This window comes from Cimex lectularius, unplaced genomic scaffold (genome assembly GCF_000648675.2).
Source record: "Cimex lectularius strain Harlan isolate CLEC.00 unplaced genomic scaffold, Clec_2.1 scaffold38, whole genome shotgun sequence".
NCBI lineage: Eukaryota > Metazoa > Arthropoda > Insecta > Hemiptera > Cimicidae > Cimex > Cimex lectularius.
Window position 1 is genome coordinate 274161 of NW_019392638.1, and position 27571 is coordinate 301731.

The following is a 27571-nucleotide window of genomic DNA, read 5'->3' on the forward strand; positions in this document are numbered from 1 at the left end:
AAAAGACTCGATCATCAATTCTGAATTGTTAAAAAATATTTTTTAATATAACACAATTTATCTAAACTAATTATAATGTTTTTATCCACCATAATGACAAAAATACTAAAAATCTTTTATTTTAGGGTGTTAATTAATATGTATTAACTTATATTATTAAACATAATATATTATACAAATTGCATATATTATTAAGCTAAAATTAATATATTAAAGCTTAGCACCATCCAAACATCTTTAATATCACAATACAATAATTTTAACAAAATATATCAAAATAACTAATATATAATAAACTTACAAACTTAACAAGAAATAAAATACATAATACATTAATATAATATTATAGTGATAGAGAAAGCGGCTGCAAGCTTGGGTGAGTCTTCACTTCACTTCCTTAGCTTTTAACTCCCTTTATCCTTTGCTATTGATCTGTAAAATATGATTTATTCATAAGTTGAAATTTGTTCTTGACAACTGATGGTAAATTAAATTAAAAAAAAAATCAAAAAGAATATAATATGCAAAAAACAGTTTTCAAAATGATATATATTATGTGTTCTTTTTTTACAAGATTTATTTATTGCAGAAATGATTCTATTAAAAAATAAAACTATGAAAAGCATAATTTAAATTTTATAGTCCATTCCAATCATCTCGGTCTGTATTCTTGCTTTCTGGAATTTCTGACCGATGACTGAAGATGGTTAATAGTAATTAATATTGCAATCATTGCAATTAAGTTTGTATACTTTTTTTTTTTTGACAAGTCAACTTTGTCTTTAGATTTTGAGAGGATGTTTCTAAGTGAACAATCTAAAAACTACTCTAAAGCCTTCTTGTTTAAGAATCTTACCTACTTTTTCTGATAGTTCACCAAGTATGGCAAGCGACGAAAATTCTAAAGATTCATTTTTGGTGGGGTGGCTGAGTCTGATTGTTGCTTCTTTTAAAGTCAATTTTGTATTCTTTATACTAGCAACCTATCAATTGTAATTCTTTTTTATAATTAGTAGGCATTAATGGGAGTTTAATATACAGTCTACGAGCCAAACAAATGGCTGTAGTTGTGGCTTTTTAGATCTATTTCAATTAGGATAATTTATTATGGACAGTTTTAAGTTAAAGAGTTTAAACAACCATCTTTATTTATTTCCAATGTACAATTTATATAAGGGTGTAAAGTGCAATTAATTAATTAACTGAAGTTCTTTTAGATTCTCTAGTGTTCCCGACCATATAAATAAAATATCGTCTATGTAGTGTTTTGAAAAAAGGAGATATTAAGTTATTCTTTGATTTGAAAATAATTTTTCAAAGTTTCCATGAATACTTCAGCACAAAATGAGGATAATAGAGCTCACATTGGTAACCCTTTCATTTCATAAAATTTATTATTAAATTTACAATAATTAGATAGTAGGCATATATTTAAGATATAATTTGTATTTTAGAAATGTGAAATGTTTTACAATTTAATTTCACTTACTTTTTTTTTTTTTTTTTTTTTCCTTACTATATAAAAGTTAAAAATCAGACTACATCCATGACTATTATAAGTGGAATGTATCTGTGTGGAAGTTGATATTACAACATGAAGTTCATAACAATTACAACATAAAAAAATCAACAAAAATTGGTTAAAATCCTCAAATACTTGAATTACCAACTACAAAAATCTCTTCATTAGAACAACAAAATTTATTAAATCATATACATTTCAATGATAGTCTTTTGTCTCATTATCAAAATAAATATATTTAATAAATGTAGGTTGTCATTTTTTTTATAAATCCTATCTTTCTTATTCAGCCTTATCATTTCCACTTGTAATAATTGACTATCTAGAGAGCAAGGGTCAATGTAAAGCTGGAAATAAAGCCATTACATTCAGTACTGTGAAGGCAGTTAACTGAAACACAATGTACTACACATTGCTATATTTATTTGTGGTTACTTGGCTGTGCCCGTCCAATGGATATGTCTATAGAACTGAATATTTTGATACAAAGGTTCATACGATTAATTATCCTTGTAAATTTCTCATAACGTTGAATTTGTTCCTTAGAGTAGTGTTAATTTTTTAATAAGCAAAATATTTAAATAAAAAATAAAATAAAACATTGAATTAGTTTAAAATTAGTACTCCATCAATATTCTTAAAATATAAAACCTATATTTGTATAATTGCTCATTATTTATTCTTAGAATATTAAAATGAAATTTTCCATTATTTAAACAAAAATTTCTATAATTTTGCTGGTTTTTCAAAATTATAATTGTTAATTTATTGATTTGTAGCTAGACAATTTTGCATTTGCATCAAATGAAACATTTAAGCTGAGGTATTTGATAAATGACACATTTTGGAACCCAGGACGTGGGCCAATATTTTTTTACACTGGAAATGAAGGCGACATCACAGATTTCGCTGAGAATACTGCAAGTTTTTTTTTTCACTAATAAAAGTGTTAAAAAATTTGGAATTTTTCAATTTTGATACAATCTTTTCATTTAAAGGGATTTATGTGGGAAACAGCCCCAGAATTTGACGCTTTGGTTTTGTTCGCTGAGCACAGATATTATGGGAAGTCGTTGCCTTTTGGAAATCTATCTACTTCGGTAAGTTATAAGTTTGTAATAGTAAATATATATATAATATAAAAGTAATAAAATTAAGTAATGATTTGATAAATATGAACCCTTGAGGTGTGGATGTTTAAAAAAAAATTGGTTGTATGTCCTTTTTGAATGCAGGGCCACTGGATTCGAACCAGGCCCTTTAACTTACAGTGATGAGCGTCATGTCAACACCTTTTTTTTAGTATATGTACCGCCGAAGCGAGTACATGTCAACACCTTAACCGTGAACACCCCTTCAAACTTTTTTTAAATGCATAAGCCTAAATTACCTTCTTACTTTCATACTTACCATATTTACAAAGATATTATCATTTAGTTAAAAGCAATAGTGGTAAACCAGGTGATCATATGTATGTTGTACACTTATATAAAAATTTTAAATTTATTTATATTTTAATCAAAGTTATGTGACTAAAATTCTATAATAAATATACAAAGACACAATTGCTCATTATTGAAACATAGTTATACAGTTTTACAACATTTAGAGAATAATGAAGTTTCACAAATTTAATATTTTGATAAACGATATTCCTTAGATAGGAAAATTAGATTTTTCACATACCCTGGTGGACTCTTGTGATGCCAGTTCCTCTTTCATTGGCCAAAGTTGAAAAGCTTGCACACCTGAGCTTACGCTAATCTCCAATGTTTGCTTTATTTACTATAGAACTTTTTTAAAACTTCAACTGCCTCCTTAAACACAATGGAAACAACATAAAATATGGATCATTGAAAATCCATTGAAAATGTACAAGGTCCGAAAGAAAAGTACAGAACTAAATTTTCAGCATTTTTACAAATAGTTAAAATCATGAAAACTCATAGTTGGCAAAAATTCATCATTTCTATGTTTATATTATATAAAAAAAAAAATGAAATATTAGGTTGTTTAGGCAATGATTAACAAAAAAAAAAATAAATAAATAAATAAAAAATAAAAAATAAAAAAAAAATAAAAAAGAAAACAGTTAAACCTTTTTTAAATTTTAGGAACCTAAGTATTCAGGGTATTTGACGGCATCTCAAGCGATGATGGATTACATAGAACTTTTAAGCTATATCAAAGTAAAATACAATGCCACCGTCAAAGAAATCCCTGTCATTGCGTTTGGTGGATCCTATGGTGGCATGCTGGCTGCATGGATCAGAATGAAATATCCATCTGTCATCGCTGGGTATAAGACTTAGAATTTTTCCTATGATATAATTTATTAATGCACAATATGCTATTTCAGTTCGCTGGCTTCATCAGCACCCATATGGCAATTTACAGGAATGACTGAGTGTTCAGCATTTTCCAGGGTGACCACATCTGCGTACAGTTCTGTATCTCCTGAATGCTCGAAGAGAATTCGAGATTCTTGGAGTGTCTTGACTGAATTAGGAAAAACAGGTTTATATTTTTTTCTGTTTATTTTACATGCTCAATTGATCATTTTTAAGAGCAAATATATCAATCAGTCATTGTGTTGAATAAAACGAAAATCAAAACACTTTGACAGTGACTAATTGGCTGGGATTTGATGCAATTAATCCATTACAATTATGAAATTCTTTTCTGTGCAAAAATGTTTTCCACCATATTGTAACAATTATACTCGCAAAATTTACAGATGCAGGAAAAGCGAAACTCAACACACTTTTAAATACTTGCAAGCCATTAAAAACAGATTCAGATGTGCAAGGTGTCAAAGATTATTTGCAGACCATGTATGTCAACATAGCCATGGTCAACTATCCTTACCCAGCTAATTTTATTGGAAATTTGCCTGCAAATCCAGTTAAAGTAAGACATTACTACTTAGAACTTGCATATAATTATTAATAATCAATATTATTATTATTTTTCAGGCTGTCTGTAAAAATATGTTACATACAAATGAAACGAATGAGTCAATTTTAAGCGGTGTTTATAACTCCTTATTGATGTACATAAATGGCACAGGAACTGCAAAATGTTTTGACATCACTAATGATGTTGAACCTTTCGGTGTTGGCGGATGGAACATTCAAGTATACAAATTTTGATCAGTGATAAATAAACATATATATATAAACATTTTTGTTAGTCTTGCACAGAAATGGTGATGCCAATGTGTAACAATGGTGAGACCGACATGTTTGAAAAAAGTTCATGGGACTTAAAAAAAGTATCTGATGATTGTTTCAAACAATACAAACTTAGACCATCAGTGAATATTATCCGTGACCTGTTTGGAGGAAAACGCATATCCTGGGCAACAAACATTATTTTTAGGTAGTATATATAGTACAATTTAATATATTGAACTAATTTTGTCTCATCTTTTAATTTATCGTTAAAAATGTTTTTCATTTGCTTTTAATTGTTAGTATTGTCATTTTAGTAAGTAAATGATTGGCTAATTGAAAACAATTAATTTCTATTCATATATGATTATATATTACACTTTTATATTGATTTTCAGCAATGGTCTACTAGATCCCTGGTCCAGCGGTGGAGTTCTGCACAATGTTTCTAAGACAGCAGTTGCCGTCATAATACCAGAATCAGCTCATCATCTCGATTTGAGAGCGCAAAATGAAAACGACCCCACAACAGTCCGTATGGCAAGAAAGTACTATAAATCAGTATTCAAAAAATGGATTCAAGATTTCTACTCAGATGTCTGATTTTTTTGATGTTGATAATTTTCCTTTGCTATTTACATATTATCGATGTTTTTATTTAATCAAGTTTTGTTTAACAAAATAAAACAATAGTGGGAAATATTCTCTGTTAAAAAAATACAATTTATATCTTACTGTTGATAAATTTCGTGGTCCTCTTGACCAATTAATATATTACAATTACTTAAGGTTTTTTAGTTGAGATAATAGTTGAGGTTTTTACCTCAACTAAAAAACCTTAATTAATTGTAAATAACATTTATGTAACATTCATTAAAATTAATCAGCCTGGTGCAATTCCAATAATAAATTATTAATTTAAAAATTTTATAGTTTGTGTAATGGATCAGCAGGGGCCATTCAACTGTCAAATGTTCAATAACTCATAAAACTTTAAATATTTTGTGTAATTGGAATTTAAAAAAAAATATATATATATTTTTTTAGAAAGAAAATAAGGATTCAAGTGCCACAATAGTTTCACGATTGTTAAAAATATGTAATACAATATTTAACTTAAAAAATCCAAAATAGTTGTTTGGTTTCACCGTTGAAAATGCTTGTTTGTATTATGGTCAGATGCAGTTTCTTCACCGAACGTGTGACAAAGCGAGAATAGACAGATCTATTTAATCATGGAAGTGATGGTTAATCAAAAAAACAGTTTCAATCGAACATACTTGTATTAAAAAATCAATGAACTAAACAGCTTTTTTAATAAGCTTTAATCGTTGCTGTTAGTGAAAATTCAAAATGCAGTGAGGTTCAAGTAAATAACTATTCGCTTTTGATCATTTCGTTAATGATATCGGGTTATTATATTAGTAAATTGTTAAGCCTTTTATGATGATTACAAAAAAAAATACTAGGAGAACGCACAGTCTCAATCATTGAGAATATTAAAAGAACAAATTTACATTTTACAGAACTAAAGTTTGAAACAATTTAATCAGTTTTTAAAAAGTAATAAGAGATGTAAGGATTTAGAAATGTAAAAGTGTGAGAGTAAAACTTAAAAAAAGTTATAAGTAAGGGAATAGGTGAGGTAACCTAGAAGAAAAACTTTTAAAAGCCTTGAAGTTGGTCAGGCAGTTAAAAAAGAAACTATCACTTCCTTTCCGGGTGCTAATTTACAAATAATTGCGGAAATTTTTTAAAAATTGCCTTTCAATTCAAATCCATTGGAATTGAAAAGACGACAAGGTCATCGGGGGATAAGCACGGATATATAAGTATTTTTATCCGGGATTTACTCTTATTAAATAATTTCCACTTTAGTGATAGTTCGCCAGCCTTTGAGTAAACGACTTCAATTGGAATTCCGAGGCAAGACGGAAATTTCCGTGTAGTACTGCGCTGGGAACCATCTCCCAACGATTAATTGTAATAAGAATTTTTTTTGAAACGGCGAAGTGTCCTTTATTGAAAATAATCTATCAAAAAAAAAAAAAAAAAAAAAAAAAAACGAGTTCATATTGTTAAAATAAATCCTTTTTACTGGTTCCAGAAAGTTATTGTCACTCCCCGTTTGACGATGTGCAATGTTTTTGGCATGCATGTTATTTATAGTTATTTATTTAATGACGATTCATCAGTAATCACGAAATATTTTTTCTCAGTTTGGATAATAAATGAATCATAGAAAAAAATCGTGTAATGCCGCTTAAAATGGTTAAGAAGGATAAGAAAAGCTTTATCACGAAAAAGTTTCCTACAGTACACTCGAGAAGAAACATACCTGATAAAAAGTTCAGGACCAGCAGAAAAATCATTGCCGCTTTCTTGTTCAATCTGTGGGTTGTGTGTTGTTTCCTTTGGATAAGTAATTTTGTCATTATTATAGCTTTACGGGTCCGTCTAATCTCGCTGAGCTACGTTTCACACAAACACGTTTCGACTTCACGCCGTCTTCAGTGAACATGTGTCTATTGACTCGCAAACCAATAATACGACAGAATTTACTTCTTAACTGATTATAACCATAAAAAACAGAACAGACCTTAAATACTATTTGTTTATGTAATTTTTATTATGTTCTCATGAAATGTTTATTCACAAAAAAACTATTATTGTTGTGTATAAATGACACATGACATAGATGCATGCCGGCTTCACTTCCTTCTTTTTATTGGCTTGATGAAATAGAACAAAACCAATTTTATAAAAAAAGAAAAAAAATACCGGTCAAGATTAGTTAAAACGGTGAAAATACTGTTAGCGAGCGGCTCTGCCTGAGGTGGTTCGACAAGTTTAGAGAAAGATTTCTTTGCAAGAAAGAGGGAAAAAGGAAAAACGAACTTATGTCTATATTATAGGATTGATCTGCTTTCTTTTTAGAAAATATTTAAGTTTAGCAACCAGGTCGATACAAGGATCGAAGTTTCGTCTGAAGGCACAAAATTTAACAGACTGAGTTTCTGTTTTTAAGACGAAAGTTGAATTGGCCATATGTATACTCTATTAGTAGTTTATTAGTAGGAGGGCAAAAGGCCATTGATATCAAATAATGTCAATTGAAACAAAAAACACATTACAAGCCAAAAATAATTCAAAATTTTTTGATCTTATCGTTAATATAATTAATATAAGCTTTCAATATTATAATTTAAAAAAAATTAATTATAATTTTTATCTAAAGCAATTATGAGCTGATGAAGACAAATAATCAAAATAATTAATGGATCAATTATGATATGGATTATAACTATATGAAGAAAAAAAAATCAGTGATATGGCCAATTAGAAAGAAAACACTTTCGAGGAACATCCCCTTCATCAATACTTCATCAGAACACCTATTTGCAATACTGAAACCTATGATTTCAACTGTAAATATATTATCAACTGAATTTGATCCAACATAATACGTTTATTTTGTAACAAAAATACCTTATTTTCTGCTACCAAAGCTATAAAAATAAACTGAATGTTTTCTTTCCAATTGGTCTTATCCATGATTATTTTTAGTATTAAATAAATATGTGGTGATTAGTGACCGTTAATCGATATTTATTTAGAAATCGTGAGATGCGGTCTAGTACAATTATTACATCCAAAATGTAATTGTAGTATGTAAACAATGTTTGTAAATCCCAGGCCCTGAAGATGATCTCAATAAAGATCGAAACGTTGACACGATAAAGAAAATGTTTTTCTGAAACCTACATCATACCAGACCGCATCTCACGATTTCTAAATAAATATTAAATAAATATTTTAACAATAAATGTGCGACTATTTTTTGAACACTCATGCAAATTTATGCACTTGGATACAAAGTTACACCCAAAGAAGTTAATTTAGAGTAACTTTTACACTTATAAAGGCAACGGACATTTGTTTAAAACAATATTTTTTACAAATTTAGTGGTATTTTTATGGTAAAATGAAACCATATTTATTTAAGCGAGAGAATATATTTTCTAAAACAATTTTCTGTGGACAGCTATTCGAGCTACAAATTACAATGAAATCTCAATCGATTATGGGGATTACTGAAGAATTCATTAGGGAGATCGAAAAAGTCAAGAATCGTGGATAAAATGTAGGAAAGAAGTTGAAAACATCACTGAAGCAAGTAGATTCCAGAAAATCCTTGCCAAAGACCCTACAAACCCCATTGGAACTCCAAAAAACCGATGGAAAACACACACAAACCAGAAAGGAAACATCAGAAATTCTAATAAGTACACACTTTCCGGGGTCAAAAATTATTACCGACCTGGACATTAGGAACACTACTGAACCCGTCAAAGGCCACAAAGCCAGCAGGGAAGCCAAAACAGAAATCTCCTATGAAAAAACTGAATGAGTATTGACTACTTCAGCCCATTCAAATCTCCAGAAACTCGTGGGATTTACCCAGTACAAAGGGGAAATAACACTAATTCCTCTACTTGTAAAAATATACAGAAGCTATCATCCCAAGTTCATGGATAACTGTAAAAGTAGTTTTCATTTCTAAGGTTGCACGGAAAAATTACATAGATGCAAAATCATATAGACCGATCAGTCTAACAACCTTTCTACTCAAAACACTCGAAAGGCTTGTTGAAAAACATGTAAGGGGCAGCTCTCTAAAAGTAAAACCACTTCATAAATATCAACATGCCTACCAAAATAGAAAATCCTGTGAATCAGCAGTACACCAAATAACGACCCAAACAGAGGAATCAATGAACAACTAAGAAATAGCATTAGGAACCTTCATGGAATTGAAGGAGCATTTAATAACACTCCTTTTGAAGCAATGGTTACATCACTGAAATATCGAGGAGCCGATAAAACCTGCTGCAGATGTATAGTATCAACGATCAAACGGAGAAAAGAGCAGGCATCGATGTTCTTCGAAAAGGTACAAGCAGTGGAGGCCAGAGAATGTCCGCAAGGAGGAATACTCTCGCCTCTCCTGTGCAATGTGGTAGTGCAAGCAAACTAAACGAAAGCCGAAGCAATACTACGGCTATACAAATAACATTGTCATGCTATATTCGTCTCAAGATTAAAAGAGCTCACCCAAAGAGCACTAAACATGATGGAACGATGATGTTCACAATGGTGACTTTAAAGCAAACCCCTCAAAAATTGCTCTCCAAGAAAAGAAAAAGAAATACAAGGCGTACGTTTCTGTAATGAAATGATGCAGTTAAAAAACGAGGTTAAGAATTAGAAATAATCTTTGATAGTTCACCTGGAACTTCATCTGCAGCATCATAACAAAAGTAAAATATCGCTAATGATCTCAAGAAGAACCCTAGGCAAATCTTGGGGACTAAAACCGAAAATGGCCATACACGGCAGTAATAAGACTCAAAATAATCTATCGATCATTAATCTGGTGGACCAAAGCTTAACAGAAAGTAGCTACCCAAACATTAGGCAATATACAAAGACTAGCAAACCTATATATCACAGGGGAAATGAGAACAACCCCTACAAATGCAATATAAACTTTGCTAAACCTACATCCACTGGAAACATTCACACAAGGATAAACTAAGAAAAGCTCATTTACGCTCCAAAAATATCAAATTGGATGGGCGCTAAACAATTCGAGCATACAACCATAATTAATAAAATCAGACCCATTCTTAGAAATGGGGACTGACTATCTCGGAAACATTCTTTACAACATTCTATACAATTCATTAGAGTTCGTGGTCCGATTGACTTATTTCTATTAATTTATCTTTATGTAAGGTATTGGTTGAGATAAAAAAGTCAGTGTCACGAGCGGGATTCGAACCCACGACCTTCGGCTAATACACCGCTGCTCTACCAATTGAGCTATCGTGACTTAAGTTATTTTTCTTCTCTTTTTTTATCTCATCCAATATCCATAATACATAAAGATTAATTAATTGAAATTCTATACAATCTCAACAGAATATCAAGGAGTGGAAGAACTCAGGAGAGCAACAGATACATAGATGGCTCTAAAACAAACGAAAGATCGGGCATTTTTTAGACAAACATTTTTTATGTGCAATACAACTCAGTAGGGAAGTACACTTCGTCCTTTCAAACAGAAATACATGCCATCAGTGCTTGTGCCCTAGAAAATCTTAAAAGTGGTTACACTGGCAAAAAAATCCTCATAACGATGGATAGCCAAACAGCCATTAAAGCATTAGTATTTAAAAAACACATCAAAATTCGTTAGTAAATTCTTCCAGAATCTCCAAAACCGGGGGAAATACATCAACGTGATGATACCATGGGTACCAAACACAAGGGAATTTTGGATCATGAAAAAGCTGACATGCTGGTCAGTAGAGGATCTTCAAGCCCTGTTCAGGCCCGGAACATATTTTTGGGATAATAACAACAAACACACAATCTTCCATTACTGAATGGATAAAAAAGGCAAAAAGAAAAATGGATAAACTCTAGGGGTCCACTAGACACAGTAAACTTATGGTTAAAAAAATCCCTCACCAAGACTGACAAACTCACTGCGGCAATTGGAGGGGTCCAAATTCGGATGAGTAATAGTTGTATTGACCGGTCACTGGCATCTGAGAAAACATTCACATACCATGGGCATATTCAACGAAGATCCCATTTGCAGATTTTATAATGGTGAGGAAGAAACAGCCACCCATATCATCTTCTAATGCGAAGCAACGGCTCACTACAGATATAACCTAACGTACAGAAAAAATCTAGGGAATGAAACTGTAGCAGTGCCAGTCAATGATCTAATACTTCTGAGAAGAAGAATTGAGTCAATTGTACTGAAATAGGGAACTAGGAAGGTACAATAAGCCAGAAGGCTGCAGTGTCTACGAAGCACAAACCCCGCATTCACCATCTTCATCATCAATCGTATTATTGTTCAAGTTGCATTGTCGAGCGTGAGGACAAACCTGAAGTCTGAAACGTCCTATCGTTTTACGTGTTCACACCCGTCTTAACTTTTAATTATGATTTGCATTGGATTTAAAAAAACAAAAAACATGGGCCCTCTCATGTATCGGAGTGTTACACAACGTGCAGAAAAAACCCAAATCAATATCCTTGAACGTTTCGAATCGTATAAACAAAAACAGACGGCACAACTCTCGCAAACACAAATATTAAATCCAAACCGCATAATTAACATTGACGAAAAGGCTTTGAAAGACCACAATTAGATTCAGTGAGGGGAACCGCAGAAGCAGAGATAACAAAACAAGATTTGATGGTCAACAACAATATTGTCGAACCAGCAAAATGAAAATCACGATATGCGCCCGATGACAACTTGAAAAAAAAAAATACATAGCTCGAAGGTAGTATAATCGTTGGTTAAAGTTTCTTTCAAAATTCCAAAGTTTTTGATAATTAAGCCAAACTAGAAGTGCAGATTTTTTATATTTTAAGCAGGCTCTACATGCTTCATCTATATTATTAATGGAAAATACATAAAAAACTACGAGAAAAGTTGACCCATTTGTAGTTGGCCAAATATCTTAAATGTCCTTCCTTAATTTTATTTTTGATCCAATTAAAATCTGTGTTTTTTGCAAGCAAAATTGTTTAAAATTAATTGTTAAAAATACTTGTGTTTTGGTTTGTTGTATATAATGTAAAACTATTATTTTATTGCTAGATTGTCCCTGGTCATCACAGTCCGCTTGTTCTCGTTGTACTTTATTGTATAAGTATTTCGACAACTGTTGAGTTTGAGTCATTTACACAAATATATTTACACTCAAAGGAAAAAAAATCTATTTCCAACTTAATGTTTTTTCATCGTTATATTCATTACACCATACTTATTTTGATGTAAACTAAATTAAACGAGATAGAAAACTCATGAGTTTTAATTTTATAATTTTTTAAATTATCATGATTTGAAAGAAAGTTCACCAAAACACAAGGAAATTATTTAGTGATATATTAAAATTTAACTAACAATTAATTACTTCGTTTGGCTCTTAATAACCTAGCAGAGCGCCTCAAGCCTGCTAAGCATTGAGTAAAAAGCGACCTGATTTTGTCTTGTGTAAAAGAATTCTTCAACTTTTCAACGTTTGTTGGAGGTGGCGAACGATTCCCATAAGGGTTACATGAAGCTGGCCATTGAGTCATATAAAACAGGGGAACACAATAGATCTATACAGGTCGAGGTGCAGAAGGTCTTGTGTCCGCCTGTTTTATCCCTATCCTATCCCACAATCTATCGGACTCATGTCAAGAGAACGCGCTGGCCAATCCACTGTGAGAGGTAATCCCTGTATCCTCCAAATAATGGGTGACAACTCGAGCTACTTGCAGTCGAGCATTATCGTACATTAACACTATATTTTTCCCAATAATGGGGCCACATTTTCCAGAAGTCCTTAATGTACCTTAGTGCAGTCAATGTTCCATTATGACAATCATTTCGGTACGGCCACTGAAGTTGATACTTCCCCATACCATAACTGTCTTTGAAAAAGCAATGGCTTGATATGGCACATGCAGCAAAGCGTTTTCGATGTCATCTCCACGCATGGATCCAGTCAAAATTGCCACAAACTAAATCGGTACCCATCTGTGAAGAGAACAGACCCCCCCATTGATCAAGTTGCTGATTGCGAAAAGGCGCCTTTTTACTCTATGCTTCTCCAGTAGTAGGGAACCTGATGCGGTACGTCTAGAGACTAGGCTATTCTCACGAAGCCTTCTCATGACTGTTTTAGAGCTCATCCTTACATTAGGGTTATTTGAAGTTGAATACCTATCAAGGAGACCGTTAAATGACGGTTATATCGCTATGATGGCAAGGATACGCCCCAGTAGGGCCTTATCCGCTTCTTAATCCCTTTGCTACATTTTCCGTCCTGTCAGTACGAATTTTTAAGAGAAACGATCGTCTCTAGCCGTCGTACATCGACCATTAACTTCTCTTTGATCGAGGTTTCAGGCGGCCCTAAACCGCCGTAAACCATGGTGGATGGTACAGCGCGGCACACCCATTACTTGGCCCAATGTAACTGATATCGTTGGGCAAAGCATCTACACGGGCGAGATCTCGACTTAAAACCATGCTTTGAAATATTAATATTTTATCAATTACTTAATCGTTTTAGTTAAGGTATTGGTTGAAATGAAAAAATCAGTGTCACGAGTGGGATTCGAACCCACGACCTTCGCCTAAATACGCCGCTGCTCTACCACTTGAGCTATCGTGACTTCGATCAACTCGGACACTAACTTCCCATTCCAACCTACAACCTTTCGAATTTGCCATCCTTTTGCCATTATTCAAATGTCGTGTAATCAGGATTCGATTCTGGGCGACATATGAAGTGGCCACGGGGAGCTGTTAGTGAAGCTATACTTCGTTTTACTTATTGGTGTCCAAGTGGATCGAAGTCAGGATAGCTTAAGTGGTTAGAGCAGCGGCGTATTTAGCCGAAGGTCGTGGGTTCGAATCCCGCCCGTCACACTGATTTTTTCATTTCGATCGAAACCTTACATAAAAAGATTAAGTAATTGTAAGAAGTAATTTGGTCAATAGACCACTAAATATAATGGATTAATATTTTAATAAAATTTACTTTATTTTTAATCTAAAGAGTGTAAAATAATTAGTAACACTCTATAAACAAGAAGTGATTATTGTTGTGTTTACGTTTTAAATCAATCTTTACACCTAGTTATTATGGCAAATAAACAAATAAATACCGTGTCCGGTTTTTGAGTTTTTTTTTTGAAAAACTGATATTTTGTGTATTAATGCTAGAAACTATTTAAAAAAAAATAAATTATCTTTATTATAGGTCAATTGAAAGAAACAGTTGGAAAAGAACTTGTCAGTTTACCTTTTAGAGGGGATTTAGCTTAAAGCAAGTAAGTTATTTCAAAGAGGTTCAAATTTGAGAAGTAATTTCATAAAATGATTTATCAGTAAGGAACTACCATATTATGATTTACGAATATAAAAATGTCCTTGGCTGTAAAGGGAAACAAGATAAAAAGAACATCTTCCACTTAAAGGATTAATCATTATGACAAATTTTAGTTACTGGCTTATTAAAGAACGGACCAGCCTATCATTAAATAAAGTATGAAAGCAGAGTCGCGTTTAAAAAAATCTTTTAAAATTATAAAAACGGATGGATGGGGTGCTTGTTGACCTGCTCTCGAATTTCACCACCACGTGAATTTATTTGTAAAACTGATTCAACAAAAACTTTGTTTAACAAACAATAAAATGTGATTGCATAAAATGGTCGGTTTTATCAATGAACATAATAGTAATCTGAAGTTTGAGAATTCTCCTGGGACAAATACAAAATAAATGAGCTTACTAACAAAGAAAGTTAATTGTTAAAAACTTTAATTTGCCTTATATCAATTGCGAATCTAGGGAGTGCTTTGTCTATTCGTCCGATCTTTTGTCACAATGGAAGAATGTTATATAAACATAAAAACTGTATATATTTTTTAAAATAAAATGCTATTTTTATTAAAAAATATATATAATATAAAAAATACAATATATATATATATGGCAGAGAGCTGACTGCCAGTTTTGCAGAGAGCTGAGCTGTGAGTTTGACATGCGTTTAGAGATTGATTTTTGTTAAATTTGAAATATTAGGTTTTCGGATAATATAAAAGAAGCCTGAATTTGGTGATGATCTCTGTATAGTATAATGGGCTGTTATGCTTCATGTGATATTATGATCAGGCAAACAGTTGGATGGCAGATGAATTAAAAATGTTGTTTTACGTCTCAACCCCCTTCCTTTGTACTTTCCTTTCGAAACACTTGAAAATGATAATATTCAATAACTGTTCATTTTACCATAGATTCTCCTGCATTTTCCTGCAGCTCTCCTGTAGCCGGGCGGGCAAGGCCGGTCAGGAAATTGAAAAATACTGCCCAAGAATGTGGGAACTGTAGTGGAGATGACGTTGTAGGCGTACGTGTTTCTGATCTTCACCTCGCCGTCTGCCGGGCCGAAGCGCGCGTGCAAGTTAAGTAAGATCAGCAGAGCTAAGAAAATAATTGACATGATGGACCGACCATTACTGTTTGCCGGAATAACTGAGATGGGATTTTATTAAGGTCAGACCTCCGTGACGATAACAGGGCTCGCAATCCCCCACCAAAGTGCGATCATAAAATGCCTACTGCGATAAACGACGATATCAACAAAACCGACGGCGGGTATCTCGCACGTAATTTTCATCGAGGAGAGATAAACATCGACGTGGTCGCGGGCCAAAAATCTCGAAGAATCAATTGTTATGCAACGCCGATTTATCAATCGCGTCTCTTTCAACCACTCTTACTAAATATAGCTTACAATTAGCTCAGTCGGCAAACATTTGGGCATTTCCATTTAGTCAAGCATTTTTTCTTTTCCTCAAAATTTCTATAACATCAACAGATAATATTACAAAATTACTTAATTTTTCCCTCTAACAAACAAAACTTTATCTGGTGACTTGTAGGAAAGAAGGAACAACTTCTCTCAAAGAGTGTTAATTTAGTTTATATTACATAAAATATTAGACGTTTCGTGGAAAATTCCAAAGCATCTGACTGTAATTAAGGAAAAGTATATGTGTATATTTTGTAACAGTTATGAACGATATTGTATGTATATATGAGCCATACTAGGGGGGTAGAATCATTTTTAAATTTTTAGCTATAGCAGGGGAATTGACCACCAAATATTGGGTTGTCCGGAAAATAATGCAGGTTTTCGTGTTTTCTTTCAATTACTCCTCTATATAATAAATTGTTTACGTTTGTTCGATTATTCTTTTGAACGAATGTCAACATTTTTTAATCCTTTTCCAAACAAAAATGTTTGTTTACCTCAGTAGTATTTCGTTACTTGGGAATAATTTAGTCTTCACTAAGATGTCAACGCGTGATGTTCGGGTAATTTCGTTTCACGAGTTTAAACTCGGTCGGAACGCTGCTAAAATGGTTGGACACATTAATGAAATATGTTGACATGGCAGTATGAGTGAGAGCACCGTTCAAAGATGGTTTAAAAATTTCGAGAGTGAGATTTTAGCCTTGAAGACAAAGAAGAACGTAGAAGGATTTCTTCCCTCGATGTTCTGAGAGCTTTGGCCGAAGAAAATCTCAAAACTACTGTTCAAGAACTTGCAGTGAATCTTTCAGTTAGCATATCGACCATCGCTGACCAGGTGAAGACCATTGGAAAGGTGATAAAGCTCGAAAGATCCTCGTGCATTAAACGACCGCCAAAGAAATCATTATAATGATGTTAAATTCACTAATTTCGTGGTCCGCTTGACCAATTAATATATTACAATTAATTATATTTTATCTCAAGTAAACCTTAATTAATTGTAATTATGATGTTTGTTGAACACTTCTTTGCCAAAACAGAAACGAACCTTTTCTAGATAGAATTGTTACTTGTGATGAAAAGTTGATCCTCGACGATAACAGCGACGATCTGGATAGTGGCTCGACAAAGGAGAAACAGAACCATTTTTTTCTAAAGCCTCCAACTTTGGTCGAAGAAGATCTCAAAACAACTTTTCGAGAACTTGCAGTGAATCTTTCAGTTAGCAAATCGACAATCGCTGACCAGGTGAAAACCACTGGGATGTGATAAAGCTCGAAAGTTCCTCATGCATTAAACGACCGCCAAAGAAATCATTATTATGATGTTTGGCGAACACTTCTTTGCCGAAACAGAAACGAACCTTTTCTAGATAGCATTGTCACTTGTGATAAAAAGTGGATTCTCCACGATAACACTAGACGTTCTGGATAGTGGCTCGACAAATTAGAAACAGCAACAGATTTTCCGAAGCCCCAACTCATAAAAAAGGTGATGATGACTCATTGGTGGGCTTCATTTGGACTGATTTACTACAGCTTCTAGAGAAACAATCACTGCCGAAATGTATTGCACTTAAATTGAAGCAACGGACCAGAATTTGGTATTATTGAAGTCATCTTTAGTCAATCGGAAAAGATTTTCACGACAACGCCTGGCCCCATGTCTCACATGTTACAAAAAGAAAACTGTTAGATCTTGGTTACGAGGTTCTACAAACCTATTCTCCAGACCTCTCGCTTACCGACTACCATTTTTCAGACACCTGGACAACATAAAAAATTTATTAATCAAAAGTCGTTAGAAATTTACAGAAGTTGTTAATAATAAAGACTCAAAATTCTATTCAGAGGGCAAAGAGAAGTTCCGGTCACGTTGGGTGAAGTGTATTGAGTGCGATGAAGGGTTTAATTAATTGCTTTTATTTGATAACTATAAACCTACTTTATTTTCCGGATAACTGAATAATATATACAAGAAATTGACGGTAACAACTGAAAAATAGTTGTTTCTTCTTTGCTATAATATTTGAGAAGGTTGGCCCATACCAAAAGCAGTCGTAAATACAAAAAGAAAACATGTACTTTATCTCGTGTCTGGATTTTGTTATCACAAAAAGTGTGCGTTGATATCTAGCTTAACTGCCTGCGATTCGCTGTATTTATTGATTATTTTCTTCACGGAACACCAAGCTTATAATTTCTCATTTACAGAAGGCACCAAGTTATAGAATTTATTAGTTAATTAAACCTGTTAATTAATAAAGTAATAGTTAAAGTCACCTACATCAATTTCCACAGAACCTGCAAAAAGGACGAACGGACGAAAACGCGTACAAACTTAAACAAAACGTTAACAAATATTTTGTCCAAAACACAAAGAATTCCTCAGATAGGCATGTAGAGGTCGAAGGAAATTACAAAATGATAGTCGTAGTTCGGTTGTTTCCAAACATATTTGCTAATATCCTCGCTTTGGTAGGTCAGGCGCGTCAGACTTCTTGCCATTTTCAGAGAAGGATCTATGTGCATATTAGAATTAGATAGGAAGAAGAACAAGCAATGAAAATGGCAAGAAGCCGACCAAAACAGAAGATAAGCAGACCAAATGTTAGGAAACAATCAAATTACAGGTTCATCACACAGAAAACACCCAGGACATTCTTACAGTCTCTTGCAATTTTGTATCACCTGGAGTTTGAATTTCAAGATTAATTGCTCACACTTTGGTCATAAACTATCCCTACGTTTTTATCAGAAAATCATATTAATAATAATTCCTTAAATTCACTAATTTCGTGGTCCGCTTGACCAATTAATATATTACAATTAATTAAGGTTGTTAGTAAAGATAAAAAAGTCAATGGCACGAGCGGGATTCGAACCCACGACCTTCGGCTTGAAACGCCGCTGTTCTACCACTTGAGCTATCGTGACCTCGATTCACTCGGACAGTAACTTCCCATCTCAGCCCCACCTTTTGAATTTTCCCTCCTTTTTGCCATTTTTCAAATGTCGTGTAATCGGTGTAATCGAGAATCCAATCCGATTACACGACATTTGAAAAATGGCAAAAAAATAAATACTACATTATTTCCTTAAGCTAGCAACATAAAGGCCAAGTTTTAGAACTATTTCGCATTTTTTTCTGTATGAAAGATTTTATTTAATTCACGTGTTCTAATGCATCATTTTGATAAATCATGCCCAAAGTGGTGGTTGTTGTTTTTGAGCAGTAAACAAATGCTTGCTTACGCCTCTTTCCGAAAGCCAGAGCAGATATCGCACTATCGACACTTGTTATCTTTACTGGGTCCGACTACTCTCGCTCGTTTACGTTTAACGCTGGTTCCACATCGCCAAATGGTTCCAAAAATTTACGCCGAATACGACATACAACGTAAAGTTTTGTGCATGTGCGGGAATTTCTGTGAGTGTGGACGTGACATCACACGCAATAATTTATCCTACATTCAAAGCACATAGTCAGGGATCTAATCCGTTTTTTAACGAACATCAAAGGATTTGCGCCGCATAAAGGCTCTCGATGAGGAAGAACGAATATTGTCCTCCCGTCCTACATTCAGTTCCTCAGTGTGTGTTGTGTAGTTCATTAACAAGCCCAGAGTTGTTGCTGTGTCCTTCGAAATGTGGAGATGTAGTAAAAGCATAAGCATAGATAGCAAAACAGATTACCCTTCCAAAAACAACACGCAACTTGAGCGAAGACACACGCCGCACGGCGTAAATATTTGTGCGAAAATATTTTTCACTTTCTGCCGAAAATATTTGTGGCGAAAGTATTCGGCGTAAATCTTTATAAATATGGACCCAGGTTTACACATCTTCAGTGAGGAACTTTTCATATGTCGGTGTAGGTCCTTCATACTAGAGGAAATTTTCTCACTGAAGATATGAAAAAATGTTTGAGTCAAACGTTAACTAGCGAGAATAGACGAACCCAGTAAAGAGATCAAGAGTCAATATTCAACATAATTATTGATTGTTTAAATATCATTATTGTGTATATTCTAGGTCAACCTTTTATGGAAAGATGCAAGCGTATATTTAGTTTTTTGTACAGATTTCTAACAGAAATGGAAGTATTTAAGTTGGTAATAGTTTTACGGGTTACGACTAAATTTGAAACAATTATACAATTTTTATATACATAGTACGGCCAAAAGTTGGCCGTAAGAAAAAGCTTACGTCTTTTACCAACAGCCACAGTAAATGTCGCCTTTTAGTTTACGTTATCAGCAGAAATACGAACTTTTCCAAATGTTTGGCATTTTTTATTATCTTGTGAACAAACAGCGTACTGCGTTAATTTGTTAAACCTTGCATGAGCTAATTCCATTATTGTGAACATTTTTTTCTCAAGGGTTTATAGAAATATATATTAATTAATGAAATAATATTATAAATGAATGTATGTTAGCTTATGAAATATGACTATTTTTAAACTACCTGTATAAATAATGCTTTTATCATAAATGAGTATGACCTTTGTGTTGTAAAGTCATTTATTTACATATTTATTTTAAAATTATGACTTTTAAAAACTTTTCTTTGATCAATTATTCGTTCGTAGATGCGACCAAAGATATTCATAATAGAGCAATTGTTTAATAGAATGTTCAGATTTTTGTAAATTATATGATCACCGGGTTCATTTTTTCCCTGACAATGAACTCAAAGGGAATTTAGCGTACTTACATAGCTCGAACGCCGGCCGGTGTTGTAAGTGTTTCTGCAGACACCGTTGATCCTCCTCATGCCTTCCGGACACTCTTTCAACGGCGCCCAGATGATTTCCAAGGGCTCCGCCGGATCCGTCGACCTGTTTTGAGCCTCGGCGTCGAGATCTATTTCCGGGAAGACTCCCATAGTCAAAACGGTCAATGCCAGACTCAAAAAAATCGCCGTCTTGATTAGCATACTTGAACTCGGAGAAAAGGCTCGTTTTTAAGACTTTCAGCGTTTTTGTTTTATTCGTTTTGAAACGAAGACCGTGGGCCGTTCGCTATGGTACTTCTCGCGACAAAGGCCAATGCAAGACTGAGGGTCAGCTTTGAAAACAGGTAGAACTGGTGAGCGGAACTGAATCTTTATATAATTGAAACGAATGCGAGAGATAAAAGACCAGCGGATTATGTTTTAAAGTTTAAAAAAATTCAGTCGGGTTTCCCCGTTGATTAAATCTCAATTTACTTCTTCCGCTTGAAATTATTTACGCTTCCACATTTTTTCTGTGAGATATCTATCCAATCTATCCGTAGCTTGGGGTCAAGATTTAACACGGCCGGAGCCTCGTAATTAGTGGGAAGCCCCGTATATATTTTATTTATGCACGTGAAAAAATGTTTTTTGAAAAATAATCTAAAAAATCTGGGTTTTTTCCACGTGTGTCCCACCTTTAAGCGAGACATGACTATTGTTAATATAAACCAAAACTTCCTTAACAATAAAAACTGTATATACAGTTGACAACTAATAATAATTAATAAAATAATTAACCATTCCAGTTAACAAATAATTTTTTTTTCTTCTGTTGACTAATATTTGGTGAATTTACATTTACAAATAATTAATATATGTTTAGCAGTCATAATTGACTGTATTAATTATTTCAATTAATTATACTTTTTGTCTAAGGTCTTGGTTGAGATGAGCAGAAGGTCGTGTGTTCGAATCCCGCTCGTGATATTAACTTTTTCATCTCAACCAATATCTTAAATAAAAAGTATAATTAATTTATTGTACAAATAATATTTACATAAAAATTTAAAATTTTGTAATTTGGCCTAGCCTCGCTAATTTGGAGTGATGATGACGAGAATCTGAAACGCGTCCGACTGACCGAATCAGCGAGGATAGAGATCAAAATAATTAAAACTGTTTCTACACCTCTCGAACCACTCGAAATCTTTCAAAATTCAAATCTCTATTACTATCGAAATAAGAGTGATTACTATACACACTGTATCTCTATATTTATTTCTGTCTGCTATCAGTACGACAAAACAATTCACTTGATATTTAAAAATTATTTGTAAAAATAGTATTAATTAGTGATAATCTTGTTCACAGAATAAATTATCTGTTTACGATTGCTGTGAAATATTTTTTTATTTTTGGTTAAAAAAATTCATTTCGATCAAATGACCCCCTGAGTTTTTTCTCTGTTAGGAAAGTATTTTTAGTTTCTAAATATTTTCTATCATCAATCAGGCCATCAAGTCGCTTTAGGAGTAATTTTCAACACCAGTTTACAGTAATCTTCTCTCGTTTTTCTTCTTTCTTCTTCCCGAGGCATATTAAGCACCATCTAACACAAAACCAATAAAAAAGAAGAAGTAATTTAATAACATATTGAAATTTAAAGATTTTAAGAATAAAGTGATTCGTTAAATTAATCGCAGTTTTACATATACCGTCTGATTTTTGTAAATATAAAAGGCCTTTTTCTTTTACGCCACTTTTTGTTGTTGCAAAACTAAAAAGGGGACAACTAGGTTGGCGGGTCACGGATTTGGGCCAAAATTTTTTTTGGTAAGTCTACACTCCAGAATATTAGACACATATCGGCCATTTCTTGAGAATAGGCCTGGGTTTCGCCTAAATATTTTTGAAAGTTGAAATTTTCCGTTTTTTTAATATTTTTATTCGCCGTTCTATCAAATCGACTATATCAGTATATCATTTTACAGCATTTTTAATGTAGATTGCAATAAAAATATAAAAAGCTATCAAAGTTTATCAATTACCAAAAAAATTATAAAAACCAAATATTGTTTAAGTAAACTATGCCATAATTTTTTTCGTGAAAGTAATGTGAAATTTCGCTTTAGCACCTCTGGAGACCCCTAAATATAAATTTTTGTTTGAATTTAAATATATTGATTTTTCGGCCCGTAAAATCTTTCCGAGTCGTTATCGAAAAACCATTAAAATGTATAAAATATTTCTACAAGAAAATGGACAAAATAGCAACATCGTTTGACAGAGATCAACCTCCTTTTTTTCTTCTTTTAATGGAAGAATAGTCCGATTTTATTGTTTGATACAATAATAAAATGAATTTGACAATTTCTTTAAAAAGAATTATCATAAACTATGAAAATCTTTTCACTAGCTTGTGTGAAAAATGATTTTCGAGCTTCAGAGCTTAGAGCTAGCCGTAAAAAATATCAACACAAATTAAATTTTTAAATTTGAGGGTTCAAATTAACAAACGTATAGAAAAAAATAAATTCTCATGGTTAAGAAAAAATAAATGAAAAGCTCTGGTAATTTTGCTTAAATTATAATGAGACTAGCTGTTAATGCAAATCATACTTGAAAATCACTGGTTTCAAATGAAGATTTCAGTTCTTCTTTTTCAGGTTTGTTCTTTTAGCACTGTTTTGTTGTTTTAAAGCGAATTAACTAGTGCGAAATGCAACTCATCTGTTTTTTGTTTTCTTTTGCAGTCGTTTTTCATATAAACAAGTGTATATTTAGTTTTCTATTTCCGGTTTTGTATTGTAAGCTCGCCTTATTGTTGCTGATTCGCGGCGCTTATGACCGAGATACAGCGTGAATTCGCCGACAAGGATGACTGGGTAAAAACAATCTGGGTATAAGTAATTACAACTCTTCAAGGAAAAATAAAGAAAAGTCTACTCTTAATATTTTCCAAAAAAAAATTGTTTTGTCAGAAAAAACTAAACAGGTTTAATCAACAAATTATTACATAATTCGCATATGAAAAGTTGATTTATTTCTACTTTCACGCATTTATTTTAATAAAAAGTAGAAATAGTTTGTGTAATTAAAGTATATGTATTTTATTCGGCATCATAAGTTTTATCATTATTGAGTGTACATAAATATATAAAATTTGAATGTGATTCTTGTAAACTCCTACCAGTTGGCACCTAATTTTTTATTTAAAAAAAAAATTTAAAAGATGGTCTACGTTTTGTAATCGATTTGATCGACGATACAATTATTTTATAACTTACAACTAGGTGGTTGGAAAGTTTATGATGAAACGGCTGAGACAGATGACCCACAAAAGGAGTTTCTCAACGATCTTGCGTTGAAAAATGTGCCTTCTGACCCAGTAGTCCACTTAGACTTCTTCAAGCCATAAAATCTGCCTAAATGACATTCCCGATTTAGCCAGTTATAAAGAGCAAAATTTGTTTATGGTTTAATTGTTGAAATATTCAATTAAAATCCTAATTTCAGCGGTTGTTTACCGTGTGTCGAAACTTCCGTTTCCTGCTTACTAATATCGCTTCCTTTTTACACACATTTTTTCATTCTTAATACAGTATGGTTTTAAATGTCGAACTGATTTAAAAAAAAACACTAAAAATCCATATTTTCATCAGCACATTGGAGTGCCTCCGAATATCTCGGTAGAAAAACAACAAAAACGAGTTATTTATTATTAAAGATATATGTATTTCGTGTCCGATTGACCAAATAACTTCTTTCAATTAATTAATCTTTATGTAAGGTATTGGTTGAAATGAAAAAGTTGATGTCACGAGCGGGATTCGAACCCAGGACCTTCCACTAAATACGCCCCTGCTCTACCACTTGAGCTATCGTGACTTCGATCCACTCGGATATCAACTTTCCAGCTCAACCCACCTTTCGAATTTTCCCTCCTTTCTGCCATTTTTCAAATGGTAAGTGGTAGAGCAGCGGCGTATTTAACGGAAGGTCGTGGTTTCGAATCCCGCTCGTGACACTAACTTTTTCATTTCAACCAACACCTTACGTAAAGATTAATTAATTGAAAGAAGTTATTTATTATCATCATCGAGTAAAAGATATTTAAAGTTAATAGTTTTTAACTAACGCGATTTTGCTATTTAGTTTGAATCAATGTTATTATTCAATATCATGATTATTTTATGAAATATTGTTAAAGTTTTCTAATGTTATAATCAACCGTTAGGTTAAGATAGAATATGACAACACATATTAAATATTAAAAAAAATTAAGAACGACGAGTTTTTCATATTTTTGATTGTGTGTAGGGTTTAGTCATAATTCACGACTTATTTTTCTAAAAGTAGGTATGGCAATGAACCTATCGAAGGAACGGTTTTTCAAATTAATGAACAAGCCGATATATCTGGAAAATATATTGATATATCGAACAAGACGATATATAAAATCGATTTTTAATATCGATCAAGAATCAATATTTTAAGGTATTGACTAAAATCAATATGATGATGGCACTATAAGTTGCCGAAAGCTTGGTGAACCCGACAGTACGTCTCCTTCTTTCTTCAACTGTCTAATGACCTCCATGAAGATTGAAACTCCACATAGATTATCTGCAGGTCTATCACCAAACATCATAAAATCAATATTTTAAGGATTAAAAAGTAAAGGTTTGTTCTAACAAGTGTACTAAAAAAGTTATGAACAGTTCAGTAATCACACCGAATTATTTCGTACTTGTTGCTCCAAACATTTTTTGTTGGAACATTTTAGTCCTTAGAACTCCTTTTGTTCCCAGATCAAATAACTTGGAGTAATATCATGAAAAAAAGACAATTTTATTTACATTATAACTAAAACATAGACAAATATAAACAAAATAAAATAAAATGTTAACTTACGCATTGTTAATAATTAAACACTAACATTAAAGTACACGCCATAAAGCAATTTAAATGATATGTATCGATATATCGGAAGCCCATATATCGATTAAAACATATCGATAAATTTCCAAAATATGTAGATATATTCGATATATGGAGATATCGTTCCCATCCCTAGATTTTCTATGGAATGATTTAGACTAATTATGTAGATTCAAATCAAAACCACCTCATCTTGGACTTTCTCAACCCTTGAATATTTAATCTTCAGTAGATGGTTGAAAGAATACAAGCAGGCTGTAAATTCTTCACCCAGATGCTACATTATTTTTCACTCATGGATCAAACATCAACGAAGGAGATGGAGTATCAGTTGTATGTCAATTCTCCACTGTATAACCTCACTCTTGGTAATATGTAGCGACTTTCACTCAGTCCGAATAGACATGAACTAGTACTCCAACATTATACTGATATAGGGAGAACAAAGCAATGAAAAGTTTTGATCAGGGGTCAAAATCGTATATCTATGGCCTCCAAGCCATAGTTACATAGAAGGCAAATGATATGACAGATCAAGCAGCGTTGTGACATCTTACTATCTTATAGCAACTGATAAAATTACGGGGCAATCAAATCGGGATACATTAGGAGAAAAGAAACTTTGACAAACCAATAATACTATTGGACCCTGGAGTACACCCATAAAAACAACCAGACCGGAGGAGACAATATTCACTCGTCTCAGGGAAGGACATACGGACATCTGATGGCCCGAACCCTGAACGAGTATGCTAAATTTATAAAAATTTAAGTTAATTATATTTCTCTATCATTATTAAATTTACTTGTATTAAATCTACAGTAGTAAATATGTAATAAATAAATAAAAAAATATAAATCACTTAAAGATTTTCTTGCAGCTTCCCCCCCACAATGTTTTCCACAATACAACAAAGAAACCCTTTTAAAAGAAGAAGTCTAAAAATAATTTGTAAATAATAAACCTCACCTAATAACATATTGTTTTTTTGGAATCAAAACAAACAAGCAAATTACTCAAGTTTAAATTTATTTGAAAGTTTTTTATTCCTGTTAAAAAATAACGATAAACAAATAATATCAGCTAATGAATGGAGCATTGTTTAATAAAAGATTTATTCATTTTTTCGTTGTTTATGTTTAAAATGCGTTTATTTTAATACTCAAGTTTACGTTTTTTTTAGTTTTTTTTAATTTCAGTTAAAGAATAACGATAAACAAATAAATATCAGTTAATGAATGGAGCATTGTTTAATGAAAGATTTATTCATTTTTTCGTTGTTTATGTTTAAAATACGTTTATATTAATACTCAAGTTTACGTTTTTTTTAAGTTTTTTTATTCCAGTTAAAGAATAACGATAAACAAATAAATATCAGCTAATGAATGGAGCATTGTTTAATGAAAGATTTGTTCATTTTTTCGTTGTTTATGTTTAAAATACGTTTATTTTAATACTCAAGTTTACGTTTTTTTTTAGTTTTTTTATTCCAGTTAAAGAATAACGATAAACAAATAAATATCAGCTAATGAATGGAGCATTGTTTAATAAATAGATTTATTCATTGTTGCGTTGTCTACCTATATATTAAAAAAAAAACGTTTATTTTTACAAATCACTGGTTCCATCGGAGTTTCGTAATTTTTCACTCGAATAAAATGTTAAATAAACAACCCATGCAGTTTTATTTATTTAGGTTAAAACAACGATCACACTGACACACACAAAACAAAATCCAAAGGTTCAATGAAGAGCTTTGGTCAAGAAATCATCTTGAGACTTATAAAAAGCTACTACTTATA

The 27571-nt window shown here is 32.5% G+C and overlaps 1 protein-coding gene, 1 long non-coding RNA gene and 1 other non-coding gene across 3 annotated transcripts; 1 reads left to right on the forward strand and 2 right to left on the reverse strand.

The window, feature by feature from the left end:
• Nucleotides 1-4: 4 nt before the first annotated feature.
• On the reverse strand, nt 5-15971 carry LOC106670936. The gene is made up of 3 exons (XR_001341145.2): nt 15578-15971; nt 3209-3339; nt 5-432 (listed from the first exon to the last, which is right to left on the reverse strand). It is a non-coding gene; the product is annotated as an uncharacterized LOC106670936 (long non-coding RNA).
• Nucleotides 1807-5415, forward strand: LOC106670933 (lysosomal Pro-X carboxypeptidase). Its single transcript, XM_014401615.2, has 9 exons — nt 1807-2012; nt 2302-2442; nt 2521-2622; nt 3637-3821; nt 3882-4039; nt 4260-4432; nt 4498-4659; nt 4716-4903; nt 5094-5415. Exons 1-9 carry the CDS (start codon nt 1923-1925, stop codon nt 5296-5298), a joined length of 1404 nt encoding a protein of 467 aa, XP_014257101.1. The 5' UTR covers nt 1807-1922; the 3' UTR covers nt 5299-5415.
• Nucleotides 15972-18969: 2998 nt separating the features above from the next.
• On the reverse strand, nt 18970-19042 carry Trnae-uuc. The gene has a single exon. It is a non-coding gene; the product is annotated as a tRNA-Glu (tRNA).
• Nucleotides 19043-27571: the final 8529 nt, after the last annotated feature.

Coding starts and splice junctions, on each gene's coding strand:
- LOC106670933 (XM_014401615.2), top strand. CDS start 1,923: ATGTACTACACATTGCTATATTTATTTGTGGTTACTTGGCTGTGCCCG. Junction 2,443..2,520: donor CAGATTTCGCTGAGAATACT/GCAAGTTTTTTT, acceptor TTTCATTTAAAG/GGATTTATGTGGGAAACAGC. Junction 4,433..4,497: donor TGCCTGCAAATCCAGTTAAA/GTAAGACATTAC, acceptor ATTATTTTTCAG/GCTGTCTGTAAAAATATGTT.